Source organism: Seriola dumerili, unplaced genomic scaffold, assembly GCF_002260705.1.
Source record: "Seriola dumerili isolate Sdu_G_001 unplaced genomic scaffold, Sdu_1.0 BDQW01000003.1, whole genome shotgun sequence".
In the NCBI taxonomy this organism is placed as follows: Eukaryota; Metazoa; Chordata; class Actinopteri; order Carangiformes; family Carangidae; genus Seriola; species Seriola dumerili.
Genome location: NW_019174258.1, coordinates 16701870 through 16717377, shown reverse-complemented (window position 1 = coordinate 16717377; position 15508 = coordinate 16701870). Strand labels below are relative to the sequence as shown.

The following is a 15508-nucleotide window of genomic DNA, read 5'->3' as shown; positions in this document are numbered from 1 at the left end:
AAATAAATCAGTTCAAAACATTATTACAGACTGATTCTATATTTTGTACATAAGGAATGATGAAGGCTCTTTTCTTCTGGGTAGGAGGTTGTGATGAACACACTGTGAGTGAATGTGAGTGCTGTTGTACTGTCAGTGGGACTTGCAGCTGCACAGGGCACAGTGCCATTGGGTGGAGTCGGCCAAAGAGGAAACAGCTCTACAGTTTGTGTCAGCTAAGGCTGATCTCCGATCTCCATGACCCCATGAAACCTGCAGGCCTCCACACACTGTTCTGCATCAACAATCTGTCCACATTCTCACTGAGGGAAATGAATGCTTCATTAACATTAAATTCAGGGTCGTATGAGCAGAGTTACAGTTAGAGTGCATTGGTCTGATCCTGGCCTTCATGTTATCACCCACTGGATTTCCTGCTCCTGAACATGAGAGAGGTTCCTTCCTGACTCCAACTAATGGTCATATTTCTATTGTTACCTCCACCAAGGACGCTTTGTTTTCACCCGTGTCTGCTTTGTTAGTTAGTTTGTTTGTTTGTTAGCAGGATTACACAAAAAGTACTGAACCAATTTGCAACAAACTTAGTGGAGCGATGGGACATAGGCCAGGGAAGAACCCATTAAAGTTTGGTGTGGATCCAGTGAAAGGGATGGATCCAGGATTCCTTTTTTTTGACTTTCCTTAACATCTTTCGTCATTTTTGTCAATTTGTCAGGAAATAGGAAGGAACAGGAACAGGAGGTTTGGACCTTAAGGCTTACTATGTTCTATGACAAATAAATCATTTAGTTGTCTGACTGCTTTTTCCTTTTTATGTTTCTATTATAAGAGTGTTTTATTGTGAAGGGTACATCTGGTGACAATTATCAAAAACCTCACATACAGGTTCTTATTCCTAAAGCATGAACCATTGTTGTGTAAATAAACCTGAAACCTTGTCAGTACAGAAAGAGAGAGTTAGCATTAGCATTATGCCAGTTACAAGCTAACAAACAACATAAACAAATAAAAGATGCTAACTATGCTAACTGTTCTGATCCGTCTGCTAGTCTCTGGTTCTGGTCTCAACAGACTCCTCATCTGAGTCTGGGTCTGACTGAGGCTCAAACATGTGGCTGAGTCTCTCTGATGTTTCCTCCTCTAACCATCTTGATGCCCTCTGCTCTTTCACCTGTCCACCTGGAGACAGCAGGTGGTGGGCGGGGCTCAAGGCCTGATCCAGATTTCTCAATCAGGAAGTAAGAGGAGATGATGATTTTCACTTTTTATGTGTCAAAAACATGTTAAACAAAATATTAATCATAGCAGAGGATTTTAACAGATTCTAAAACATGCCTGTAGAAACTTTAAGGTTTGGTCAGCATCAAAAGACACAGTGATGTCAGAAACATAATATGACTATTGAAACATTATAAATGCTTAAGCCTTTTGTTATTACCAGGTCTAGGGTGGTGCCATGCTGATGAGTGGCTTCATTTACATGCTGGGTGAGTTCAAGGATGTCAGGTAAACTAACAAGCTCCAGTCAGTCTTTAAAATGAATATTCCGGATTAATCTGTCATATCTAGAGATACCAAGTGAGATCAGCTCTGAGAATTGCTGTAGAAGTAGTGATGAATCTCCTGATGACATAATAATAATGTAATGATGAGTACTAATAATTCTGCTTTCAATTTAAGAGCAAGACATTCAGTTGATGTAATTTCACATAGGTCAATGTCCCTACATGCAAACTGTGGGGAGAAAATAGCGGCAGTCCCTCCTCCTTTCCTGTTTTGCCTGATTGACTGAAAGAAATGATAGTTTGGTTAAGTGCTGTTTAACCCAGACTCAGCTAAAAACATACAGTGCAAATTCTTTTCAGTTATCAGATCATTAACCAAGAAGGATCTGTTCGCCAATGACCACACATTAAAAAGACATTAAAAAAAGCTCATTTTGGGTAGAAACTCAGAAAAAAATCTAAATTTCTAGACATTTCACATTCCAAATGTCAAAAAAATAACAAATCACTGGTTCATCCTACAGAGCAGAATTTTTTGTTATTATTGTTTTTTAAGTGTTTTAAGGTTAAACAGACCAAATCCCAGTTCTGTACTTGTGATGCCATTACCTTGAGTTGTGAGATCATGTCTCCACAGTCAGTAAGAAACATTCTCTGTGGAGACAAAGGTCAAGGATTCGAATCCTCAGGTGGCCAAAGTCCTACTTGCCAACTATGTAGCACATGTGCTACGTTTTCAACTGCCTGCTGGGGTCATATTAAGTTGAAGGTAACCTGTTTTGACACTGTGAAAAATAATATTTTTTTCTACTAAAAGTGTTTTCTACAGTGGCTCTGAAAGCTCAACGTACTGCACCTTAAGAAAACAGTGCAAACAGACAAAACACAAACAAATTCAGAAAACATCAACATCAATTTGACAACATAAATACTCCCAACACAACGGAAGTGTTTCCAGGGGACACTAAAAAGCCAGGTTCACTTTTTAGTCTCCCCTGGAAACACTTCTGTTGTGTTGGGAGTATTTGCAGCACATGTGTTGTCAAATGATGAAGATGTTTTTTGGGATTTGTTTGTATTTTGTCTATTTGCACGTATTTTCTTAAGTTGTAGTGTGTTGGGCTAGTTCCCAAAGCAGAAACCTTGCAACAACAAATTTGCAGCTGTGTTACAACTTCCACCCACAACTCAGACACATCAATTCACACTGTTTACGTTTTCACAATTATATTAAAGTAAAGTCAAAATTCTTTCATCATTTTAATCTCTCAAGTCATCAGCATTGTTGCTCCACTGGTCTTCTACTCCCAAAAATGAATTCTGCAACATGTAATGTAAAATAAAAGAAGAGTGAGACATTTCATTGTTTAACAATACATCATAATAAAATAAAAATTATAAACCACTGAAGCATAACGAAAGGAAAACTTTTAAAAATATTGGCTTTATTTTGAAATTCCCTCACATGGTGTGCGTGCCGTCAGTCGGCTTTTTACTGCTCTGACACGCCTCTCAGTCTTGTGACCGGTAGTCTCCGGAGCCAATCAGAACACACCATCTGTAAACATGGCGTCTGACTTCAGGTGGAGATGTGTGGTACTCCTGCTCTGCGCTTATTTGTCTTGTATTTTAGCCACTGTCAGCGGAGAAAAGACCAAGAAGAAGAAAGATATCCGAGACTACAACGATGCAGACATGGCGCGGCTCCTGGAACAATGGGAGGTACGTTAACGAGCTGGTTTTCATTTAGCCAGCATACAGAGGTTAGCTGCTAACCTAGCCATTAGCTAGGCATGTCACTGGCTTGGCTGCATCATCAGCAACATGGAACTCCTAAAATTATCTACAGCAACAGTTAATCTGCCCTTTTACTTTACTATTGACTTCTGTTAATTGTTTTGTTTTTTTAATTTATTTATTGAAAGTGTATAAAAAAATGTGCTCAATATAGTTGTGAACATAGAGTCAAGAGTAATAATTTCAAAATGAATAATAGAAAAAAATACAGAAATATAAATAAAAAGAAATATATACACATACGTTATCAGATTATTCAAGAGTTCACCATACAGTTTAACAGTTTTATTACTGTTGTTTAGTATTTGCAAGATCAAGATTAATATACATCTTGACGATTAATATACATTTTGAGTTCGCTTAAAAAAGTCGGGGTTGACTTTTGTTATTGTGCATTTATGTATGTGAAGTTTACAGTATTGTGTCAACATATTTAGTTTCTGTGTTGATTGTGGTGGAAAAGCTATCCTTTACTGCAGTAAACATAGCAATACTACAATCTATTGAGTGTTACACAAGTAGAAGTTATTATCAGCAAAATGTCATATAAATCAATATGTGGCAGTCAGTGTTGATATGGTGGCAGGCTGTCACAAATAAATTTGTCTGGGAAACACTGGGTAGATACTGTATATGAAGTAGCATTGAATGGGGATTGTATTATATTGCAGTAGTAACATATAATGAGGTGGTAAAGTTGCTGAGTGATACAGAACTTCATGAGCTCTGAGCTGTAGTAACAAGTATTCCACTATATTTAGAACGGGGTTTGGCTCAGCACCTTCAGCAATATGGAGGGTGAGAGTGTGGCAGTTGGGTACTTTGAGTGTAATCCAGTGTTTTGAACTTTTGATGATTCACTGTGTGTCATTCCTCCTCTTGGTTCCACAGGAAGATGATGACATTGAGGAAGGTGACCTGCCAGAGCACAAGAGGTCTCCTCCTCCCATTGATTTTGCGAAGGTGGACGCCTCTAAGCCGGAGGAGCTGCTCAAGTTGTCCAAGAAGGGTCGGACTCTGATGGTCTTTGCTACAGTGTCAGGAGACCCCACTGAGAAGGAGACGGAGGAGATCACAGGCCTGTGGCAGGGCAGCCTCTTCAATGCCAACTTTGATGTTCAGAGGTAGTTACTCACTCAACTCCTACTTTTCAACAGGGTAGATTTATTTCTCATTAACTTGGCCTGCAGTTAATGATTGTTGAAGGTTATGTCATGGGGATCAACTAATAACCTTAGTTCTGTTATTAACTGTTAGAACTGTTATTGGTTGTTATACTTGAGCAAAGCCTAATTAAGTTTTAGAGCTGAGAAAAGGACTGCAGACAAAAAGTCAAAATAATCTCCTCTCTAACCACATCTCCTCGACCTCGATGGAAAACGTCATGAGGTTTGATGATGAAATGTTGAAATAAGATGACATGATACAACAATACAAATAGAGAAAGTTGAGCCATTCAAATAATGATAAATAGAAATAAAGAACTGAGCAAGAGATCAGAATGAATTATATTCAGACATTAGTACATAGTGTCCTGGTAGAGGCACTTTTGACATTTGTAAGTCGAGAAAATCCATTTTTAGGTCTTTACACAATGAGAGGGGATTTAGTGAGACAACATTTATGTACAGGCTATAATATGTTTTTATGATGATGATATTGTTGACTATAAATTCAATCTGCTTGTTCTTCATGAGGACTCCTGACTGGATTCAAAGAGAAGAATTCATATTTGTGGATTTGGGCTTCAGTGAATCAGACGAGTATTTCCATCAGTTTTGGATCGAGTCTCAAATATAAAACAGTTTCTCTGTTGTTTCTACATTTACTTGGCTCTGCCAAGGTGAAACTACAATGATGCATCACTTAAATTGTTGCTGCAGCAAGGAATTGTGGGACGGCATTTCTCCTTTCCTTTCGTAAAGGAAGCTCCAGTGTTTCCTAAAGGAGATAAGATAGGAAGCTCTGAAGCTACTTCTTATCATTTACCAGTTCTGATCATGGCTGCTGCTCAGATACTTCATTTCACTCAGTCCGAACCTTCCTAAGAAAACTTTTTTCGCACAGAGAGCACGATCTGAAGCTTTGGAGCAGTAACAGTGAGGACAGTGACATCTAGTGGTGTGAAGAAAACACAGCAGTTGCTCCAGACTGGAGCCTCAACCCCCAGCTGAGCTCAGATTGTAGGTTTAGTCCCATTAATGTCTAAGAGGGCTATATGTTCATGATCAAGGTACACTTACTAGCTTTGTCTAGAGCTTTCACCCAGATGGTGTATGTTGAACTGTCATGGAAAATTTGTTTTTAAGTGTTAACAACCTTTTAGTTGAAGCAGTTTAAGCAGCTTGCTGGTTGTCCCACGCTCACATATCTTTAACTTATATTGTGTAAAACCAGAAAAACTACATAGACACAATGCTGTTTGTTTTGAAATTTTTTGAAATTTTTTTTTGTTTTTTCAGTTCAATAAATGCAGGGCTTTTCCAAAGTGAATGAGTAATCCTGTTAAAGGGATAGTTTGGGTTATTTGACGTGGGGTTGTATGAGGTAGTCATGCATAGTCAGAGTGTTACCTGCACTAGATTCTTAGTTTTTAGCAACTCATTTTTATTAACCAAGCTGTTATTTAGTCACTAAAAACATCAACCGTACATTACAATAGTCTGTCCTAACAAACTGTACCTGGTGTTGGTGATCCACCTGTCCTCCTTCAGGTTCGTGGTGGGTTCCAACAGGGTGATCTTCATGCTGCGGGATGGCAGTCTGGCCTGGGAGGTCAAAGACTTCCTCGTGGCCCAGGAACGCTGCATGGAAGTGACAGTGGAGGGACAGGTATTTCCTGGGAGAGCTGCCAAGAAGGACGATGCCAAATACAACCAGAAGAATGACGTCAATGAAAAGAAGAACAAGAAGAAGATGGAGAGCAAGAAGCCTGACCTGGAGGGGAACAGTGCCAGACATCTGAAGAATGAGCTTTGATGGGATAACGCAGAGGGAGACGAGGTGTCACAGGTCCTTGTTCTTCTGGCCTTAGACATGTTTATTCTCAAGACCAGGATCTGTGAGCCGTAGACTTGATGAGAGCTGCAGGACCATGTGAAGATGCAGTGGTTCACACTTGGTGGTATGAGTGAACTAATAAAACCTGTTGGGTTCATTGCTGCTAAGCTGGAGTCAGAGATTTATCGTCCCTCAGTGGAACATGTTGCAGCATCCAGCCTTGAAATAATGTTAAAGTAATAATCTTAAAAATAATGATCACCTCCGTCACCGAGCAGTTAAAGAATCAGTTGTAATGTCAGTGTTGACTGGTTTAGCTGTTTTCTGTTAGATTATTATCAAATCCAAATCAATGCATGCACATCTTGTTTAAAGGGTACTCAAGGTAAGCATTATTAAACTGTATTTTTTTCTGTGCCCAGAGCCATGTTAGGTACAGGAAGTGGTTCTCCTGACACTGATATGGAGTTGTTCATCAGACCTTCAGATCCTGGTCTGTGTCAGAAGTTGTTCACGTCCAGCAGCACTTCTAGATTTGATACAAAAGTAGCACCCACACTTTCTGTTTGATTTTTCACTGAATATAAGAATAAACATTTTTTAAATAATCACATGAGCTTCGTCTTCATTGCTGAGGTTTGAAGGTTTGAAGGTTTGAAGCTTATGTGTTCTCATCCTGCTAGTCTTTACTGTGTAGTGCTGACAGTGGCTTTATTGTACATATAAGTGAACTCTTTAGAATTACCTCCATTTATGTATGGACTTTTCCTTAAATACGGTCTGATCAACAGTGAACAAACACAGTCTATGTTAACTAATAACACACAAATCTTAGTTTTGTTCTTGTCCACATTGAAAACATCATTCAAACATTCACAGTGTGGCAGTAAAAAGTCTGTGAGCCCCTCGACTAATGACATCAGCAGAAGCTGAGTCAGGAGTTATCAGAGTCCAGTCAATGAAAGAAGATCGGGGGTGTGTGTTAGACACTTGACACTCACACAAGAGTAGTTGATTAGCACGAAGCTGAAAGTGTCACAGAGTCGTCTCAAAGAGTTTAGATCTTCATCAGTCCACGGTCACACAAACTGTCTGTAGCTGGAGATGACTCAGCTCTGTGGCTCCTCTCCCTAGAAGTGACGTCCAGCTGAGAAGACTCCAAAAGCTCAACACAGATGATCAGTAACGTTAACAAAGAAGCTCGGAGTTACAGCTGAAGGCTTCAAGGAATCATTGGAGCTGGTTAACATCTCTGCTCATGAGTCGAGCACTCACACATCATGGGGCATGTTGTCCTGCCGCAGACACCACAGAGGAAGCTGCTGCTCTCCAAAAACACATTGTTGCACCCCTGAAGTTTATAAAGAGCATCTTTACACTCCACAGTGCTACTGGGAAAATGTTTCATGGACTGATGAAACTAAGATTGACTTGTTTGGGGAAAACATGCAGCTCTATGTGTGGTGTAAAGGGCACTACATACTACATCCCATCATCATCATCCCACAGGTGGAGCAGGGTGGAGGGAGCATCATGGTCTGGGGCTGATCTGCTGCCTCTGGACCAGGACAGCTCCACGTCATCGAGAGAGGTCTCTTCCAGGACAAAGTCAGGGTGACCGTCCACCTGCTGAAGCTCAGGAGAAGCTGGGTGATGCAGCAGGACAATGACCCAAAACATCAGGGTAAGTCCACCTTCTGGAGTGGGTCAGTCAGAGACCAGACCTTAACCCAGTAGTGATACTGTGGACTGAGCTCAGAGAGCTGCTCACACCAGACACGAGAATCTGAGCGGAAGCAGCTCTTTAAAGAAGAATGGTCCAAACCTCCTCCTGAACACTGAGCAGCTCTGATCAGCTGCTACTGGAAGCTCTGCTTTGAAGTTATTGGAGCCAAATGAGGTTCAACCAGTTATTAAATCCAAGGTTCACTTACTTTTTCCACCAGCACAGTGAATGTTTAATGGCTGTGTTCAAGAAACATACAAAGATTATAATTGTTTGGGTTATATTAGTTTTGGGACACTGTGTCTGTCCACATTTGAGGCTTAGATGAAGATCAGATCACATTTTATGACAAATCAGTGCAGACAACCAGGTCTTTCCGAAGGGTTCACACAAGGGTGTAGGTTCGGTCTCAACACTGGTTGGAACACAACAACTCCTCCAAAACAAAGAGGACTTTTTTAATGCTCTCAGCTGAACGGTCTGTTAATATATGATCTGTATTCACATTTAAATCAAACCTATACACAGTAACAGATCAAAGATTAAAAGAAAGTAAACTAGGAAATGACTTGCTAATAGAAAAGAGAGAAAAAACAAACAATATTTTTGCATTTGTCATCCATCACCAACATGTTTATATTCAGTAGTCCTACCAGTGCTGCAGTTTCCCTTTTCTCCTTGATTTCACATTTAAAACTTGCTCTACATTGACCAGCTACAACAGTAAAATGCTGCTAATCTAGTGATGCATCAGTATTAACAATCTAATAATAAAAGGCTGGTGTTGTTTGGTAGCTATAGCAGGTTTTCATTTAAATGAGTGTGGCTGCTGTCTGGTTGGTTTACTACCTATTACTGAGGCTCTGGTGGTGAAGCAGCTCCTGATGTCTGTGTTTCAGTGGTTTGCTGCCAGGCTTAAATCAGTCTTGTTGGAGATGTAGCCTCTAGGAGCAAAAATTAGAATTATCTAATGACTTCACTCCAAACAATGTTCACACAAAGACAATTCAGTCCTCCCAAAATGTTGGTAGGGACATGTCCCTACCATCCATATGTGTAGTCACCTGAACATCACGGTCCTTCACTTCCCAGACTAAATCATATATTTACATGAGAGAAGTGTACAGACAGAAATCAAATATCACGATGAGTCAAAAGCATCTGCTACATGCTGTGTCTCACAGTCTGGGCTTCAGTTAGAATTAAGGGGAATATTTTACACCAGCTATGGCAACAGTGTGTGTTTGTCTCTTTCCTGGCTCAGCTGCACACAGCCACAGCTCAAAGAAACAGTTCTCCAACTTCAGTGTTGACTGGTCTACACACAGGCCTGAGCCCTGACTGAGAGCCGCGGGCCCGTTTCATCACACTTGTAACTTCCCTCTCACGTACGTTTGGAGAGGTTTCACTTCATAGCAAGCAGCATGCATGACCATGTGAGAACCCTGTAGACACATTCATCTGCAACTTACTAGTGTCAGGCACATGTGAAATGAGACACTGCCACCACTTGAGACCTGCAACGTGAGCAGTGCTTACAGATCGCTTTAGTGAAACTGGTCCCAGACCTGATCACCCAACATCAGTGTTAGACCTGATACACCTACATACAAATCAAATCCCTGCAGAGAGGTCACAACATCTGATGAAGAGCCTGACACCAGCAGAGTGGAGCTGTAACACCATGACACATTACAGTTTTTCTGATTTGCCAAAACACTAAATCTCGTTCTCTGAAGGAAACACTCAGTGACCTGAAGACATTTATTGAATCAATCACTCTTTTGAAACTAAACTATTTTCACCTGGTTAGACACAAGTTGCAGATCTCATTTCACCTTTTTACAAAACTCTAAACACATTTTCAATAAAATCCACTGTGTTGCATGGTGCATGATGGTTTCAGCACAGGTGTCATAGCTTACACACAACAACTCAAAACTGTTCACACTTGTTGCTAATGTGATGAAACCAATGTAAGACAGGTCAGAGTGCACAGGTTGCATTTTGAATGAAACAATGTAGGGAAATAATCTGAGAGGAAGAGGAGGAGGAAGACCAAGAACAGTAACTTTAGATGAATATACAGTTTAAAAGGGCAAAACTGTTTTGCACTCTTGAATGTGATATCTCAACACCACCGAGGCGAAATTTGTTTAGATTTGGCACAAACATTCATTTGGACTCACAGATGAACTGATTAGATTTTAGTGGACAAAGGTCAAAGTTCAAGGTCACGGTGATCTCAGGTTCTTGTGAATGCAATATATCAGTATTTCATTCAATTTCATCACGTCTTACACACTGTGACACAACCAAACAGGTTTTTGCCCATAACTCACTGATTCATTCACTAATCATGACACAACGAGGATAAAATAAAGTGATGACATTTCATTTCCAAAAGGTCAACTTCACTGTGTCATCATAATGTTCTGCAAAAACACCCCTGGTCATTATTCAACACTGTACCTCAGGAAGGAGAGACTGTGACCATATTTCCTGTAACTTTACCGGTTGATGGAGGAAACAACCACGAGGAGGTGATTCTAGTTTTTCAATGTTTTTTGCTTATAATTTGTCTGTTACTGAAAAAAGGAGGCTGCTCAGGCTCATCACTGACTTCCATGTCATGCTGGGAATACAGATGATAGTGGTCATCATTGCGTGATTTGAAAATGTCAGTGTTTTCAAGAAGGAGACTGACATTCACACAAACTGTTCATCATCATTTATTTCTATACAAAAGTCCTCAAAGAAATTCATAGTCATCACTTTACAAGCCCAAGCCACATATACAACACATCCATTTGGTGTACAGTGAAAACAAGCCAACTATACCATATGAGTCATATGCATGTATGCTGAGTGTCTGGTACAAATCTTTTAAAATGAAGCGATAATATTTCGTACATACAGAATACATACAGGACAGGAATAACATTACAACTCAAAAGATGTCCCTTGTAGATTTGGATCAACTGTGTCTGTACAATAAATAAGTATAAAATATATCTCTTAGCAATCTGTGGATTTTTAAAAACACATTAAACATACAAAACACTAAATTACTGCTACAACATCCGAAAAAAGACCAGCTATTTCGGCAAAGGGAGGGGAAATCCTTTTTTTTTTGCCAGATTGGATCAAAGATCTCTGTGATTTTGAAATGGGGGAAATTGCACGTTTAAAAACTCCCTGCTTTTAGCATTCACTGGATAATTTCCTTTTTTTTATATTACGGGCTTCTTGCTGGTTTATTTCAAAAAACACAGACGAATGGGTCACAGACACTGATGGGAAAGAAAGTGAGAGGAAAACATCACAATATCAAGTGAGCGAGAGCTCGGAATGAAACAGAGCAAGTCCACAACCAAACCGGGAATGTTTGTTTTTTTTCTTTAAACAGTTCAAACACGCCAAGAGTGAAACCGCTCCACCTCTACATCTGTCATGTCACAGAGACCTGCAGGGGAAGGATGATACACGTTTATTATACATGCCTTTGATTGGCTCGCTCACACTTTCCAAGTATTTGCTACCTCTGTTCATTTAGAAGCAGTCATGGCCGACACTGTGGAGATCAGTGAAATATAACCATCACACAACCAGGCTAGGAACATAAAAATAGACTGTTGTTGTAAAATGTTTGTTGTTGTATACATCAGAGTATCAGGGCCACATTGAGGAAAAAATCTGAAATTCTGAGAATAAAGGTGGAATTTTGAGAAAAAAATCATAATATTACAAGAATAAAATCAGAATCTAATGACTATAAAGTGATAATTTTAGGTTACATGTTGTTTTAGAAGGAAATATGAGAAGCTTTAAAATGAGGAACATGGAGCATCCTGTGAAGTTCTACTTCAGGTTTCACAAATAAGGAGATACTTCATCTTTTGGCTCATCATCATCATCATCATCATCATCATCATCATCATCATCATCATCATCATCATCATCATCATCATCATGACACTGATTGTGAGGAAATTGAGTTTATTCTATTGTTAGACAGACAAACAGCAGCTGCCAGAAGCAGCTCAGGCTGACACTGACTGTCCTTTCACCTGGTTTATTAGCTGCTTGTAATATTCCTAAAAAATATGTTTTTTTTCTCTAGAAACTTTAGATTTTTGATTCTTGTAAAGTTACGACTTTATTCTTATAATATTTTGACTTATTTTCTTGAAATATTATGATTTTATTCTCAAAATTACAACTTTATTCTCATACTTTCATATTTCTTTTTTTCCTCAATGTTGCCCTAATACTCAGTCGTAGGTAAATAATCAATGGTCAATGATCAATAGTGAATAATCTCAGGTTTCTTTCCAAATGTAGGCTATTGTGAGACAGTAAACAGACCAAGTCTCCTACCAACTATAACCATATACAACTCTTTGTGTTCACTTCAGTGTTCCACCACAGGAAGCAGTGAAGAAACAAACAGTCTGTGAAGGCTAACAGTTCAAATGAACGCTGCTTGTTTGACTGCTGTGAACACTGGGACTTGACTGGACTGAAACCTCTTGAAAAGCTGAGTCTGAGTCAAACTGCTTTTCTTGTTGCCTTAAAGAATGAACTGAGTTTCTTTACGCTGACCATGGAGAGATGATGAGACCCCTGGGCGGAGAGAGACACAGGGAAAAGATAGATACAAACCATCAGTTTGTAGTCCTTTTGTATCAGTTTTGGGTCTCATCAACAACACAGAAAAACAGACTCTGAGATGTTGTTGTGTCTCTTTGTAGTTGTTTTGCATAACTTTGTGTCTTTTGTGCTCTTTTGCATCTCTCTATGGTCATTTTGTGGTTGTTTGACTTTCCAACAGGAAATATTGTTATAATATGAAAAATAACTCACTTCATAAAGAGGCTCTGGCCCTGGAGCCCTCTGACCCTCAGGACCCTGATCTTCCTCTGTAGTTAACAAACTAGTTTTCTACCTCATCTCTCTACTGAAGAGCTGTCCAACTAAAAAAACACTGGCGCTGGATATGTTGCAAACTTGTTCATCATAGCTTGATCTGGGCGTCATGTTTTCCTCACCACGTTTACTGTGAATACAAAATATTTCCATATTATTGTCATTGGTAGGTGGGTGACTCTTGCCTCTGCAAACATCTGTAACAGACTTTGCTACTGGTTGGACAAAACACCCAGAACTGGGGAACCAAGGCAGGAGGGCAGACCAAGACGTGAAACCGCTTTTCGTATCATCCAGGTGGCGACGCGCTGAAAAATTGTGGGTGCTTAGCGCACATACTGAGAAACCCCACAGTGTCTTATCATGCTGAGCTAAACCATGCCCAGCAGGTGCAGGCCCAGGTGCTCCTCTACGAGCTGCTCCTGGCGCCAGGAGGGCGTCCTGGTTTCTCTGTCCCACATGAAGTTGCTCTGGTTCATAAGGGATCTCCAATGGAGTCATTTGGGCTAATTTAGACATCTGATCTGGAGTTTATTTCAGGCTCATACAACAGGGAGGAGACACCAGAACAGACTGAAAACATGCTGCAAGGTGTATGTATCCCACCCCTCCATATCCCCAGGGAAATACAGGGATATGGAGGGTATCTGGGCTACTACTGTGATCCAGACCAGACAGAATATATGGACCACCTACTGAAATTGGACCAAGACCAGACAGAAATCTTTTGAGCCTAAGTTATTCGATCATCCTAACTCTTTTCAAACCCCCCCCCCCCCCCCCCCCCCCCCCCCCCCCCCCCCAGTTTAATACAGTTGCAGAAAACACCCTTAAGTCTTCTCCTTAAGGTTTTTTTTAAAATGTTCACTTAAGTATTTAAGGTTTTCTCCTTATCTTAAGCTTATACTTAAGGAATAACTTAACTCAGTTAAACCATTGCACAAAAGACCTTAGTGACCAAAGTAAGGACAAAAACTATAGGCACCTCTGACTGTGTCTCAACTGCAACATGGAGGAGCTACCATCAAAACAACAGGAGGATGAGATAGCAGTGACTTCTTTAATGTTGCCAAAAGTGATAACAAGTATCACAAGCAAATCAACAGTCTCCATGTAAAATCACTGCTGCAAATGCCTAAACTTTTTTTTTTCTTAACTAAGGAAACATTTTAAGAGATTCTGTGCAACACACTTAAGTAACTTCCTCAACCAAAACCTAAATCTTAGGGTTATATTAAAGAAGAAAACTTCAGTTGTTTTATGTAACTGGCCCCTGCACTTCTGCTTGGGTGAGCGCGATGCCGCAGGACCTGCCGTATGTTCTAATTTGTCAAAATAACAGAAGCCTTCAAACAAATTCAGTCAATGACAGAAAACGTTTGGTTAACGTGAGCCCTGTGTCAGTGTGCTGGGGTAAGCCAATAGCAAAGTCTGTTAGTCTAATTATTAAAGACTGAACTGTGTTTTCCTTGTTAAAGCTCTAGTGGATGTTGCTTGTGAAGAGTCAGTTAAGGGTTTGGGGGTTTTCAGAGAGCTAACGAGCCGAGCACATCATTTAACAAACAGGCCAATGTTGATGTTGACATGAAATGAAGTGAATGTCCATGTTAGCTGGTGCACAAAACGGATGTTTTCACAGCACAACAGTTATGGTTAGCTGACCAAATCCAACAGTTACTTTAGCTGGCAAGCTGAGATTATGTAAACATAACAACATTAGTGACGAAGTGACTGTGCAGTCAGAAACAGAACCAATATCATATCTATTCACATCTGTGGAGCCAATCACGTCTCTGCAAACACCAATGGTTGTTTTGAGCCACTGTTGCTAAAGAGTTGCAGACCTCCAATATGGCTGCCACAGGGTGTGTTGTCACTTTAAAGCAGTCTACTGAAGGTGGGTGTCTTACACAGATACAGTTCAGAGGCAGAGCTGGCTCTGGGAACAGACCACAGAGTCACATCTTTTTTTCTGACCGCCAATAGAAAAAAACACCACTTGATACTGGACCAATGGCTTGGAGCGACTGACTCTTCAGTGCTGGCAGTATGCGTGTGTGTGTGTGTGTGTGTCTGTGTGCGTGTGTGTGTGTGCGTGTGTGTGTGTGTCTGCATTTTTTGAAGGGGTATGTGTCAGTATCTGGGGGCTACATAGTCTCTTGGCTTTCCTCCCCATTCTGTCTGCCACTCATAGTTTTATCTTGTGCACCACAGGGACAGGCAGGACCTGATGGATCTTGGCTCGGTCTGCGTCCACCTCCAGATGGACCCAGTCCGGGTGGAAGGAGCCCTTGAACCCCACAAATGCAATTTTATCTGCAGGGAGGCAAATGACATTAAAGTGAGAGGAATAATCTGAGCATCAGGTTGTTTTTCTCCAGCTCTTTACAGAAACGTACACACAGAGGGTGGGGGTGGGGGTGGGGGTAGATTTTATCTGCAGGGAGGCAAATGACATTAAAGTGAGAGGAATAATCTGAGCATCAGGTTGTTTTTCTCCAGCTCTTTACAGAAACGTACACACAGAGGGTGGGGGTGGGGGTGGGGGTAG

At 40.5% G+C, this 15508-nt stretch overlaps 2 protein-coding genes across 2 annotated transcripts in view; one reads left to right on the top strand and one right to left on the bottom strand.

Moving 5' to 3' along the window:
- The first annotated feature begins 3063 nt into the window (after window positions 1–3063).
- On the top strand, window positions 3064–6913 carry mesd (mesoderm development LRP chaperone). Its single transcript, XM_022743820.1, has 3 exons — window positions 3064–3227; window positions 4194–4426; window positions 6017–6913. Exons 1-3 carry the CDS (start codon window positions 3072–3074, stop codon window positions 6279–6281), a joined length of 654 nt encoding a protein of 217 aa, XP_022599541.1. The 5' UTR covers window positions 3064–3071; the 3' UTR covers window positions 6282–6913.
- An 8204-nt stretch (window positions 6914–15117) lies between these two features.
- cemip (cell migration inducing hyaluronan binding protein) overlaps window positions 15118–15508 on the bottom strand; it is a 198561-nt gene continuing 198170 nt past the window's right edge. Inside the window, exon 29 of the mRNA XM_022743348.1 lies at window positions 15118–15273. Within this exon, the coding sequence (XP_022599069.1) occupies window positions 15146–15273 (128 nt within the window). The 3' untranslated portion in view covers window positions 15118–15145. The remainder of the gene's footprint in view (window positions 15274–15508) is intronic.

Excerpts from the sequence above, each read along its gene's own strand:
- mesd (XM_022743820.1), top strand. The coding sequence starts at position 3,072 with ATGGCGTCTGACTTCAGGTGGAGATGTGTGGTACTCCTGCTCTGCGCT. Across the intron at positions 3,228-4,193 it reads GGCTCCTGGAACAATGGGAG|GAAGATGATGACATTGAGGA; the intron begins GTACGTTAACGA and ends TTGGTTCCACAG. Across the intron at positions 4,427-6,016 it reads GCCAACTTTGATGTTCAGAG|GTTCGTGGTGGGTTCCAACA; the intron begins GTAGTTACTCAC and ends GTCCTCCTTCAG.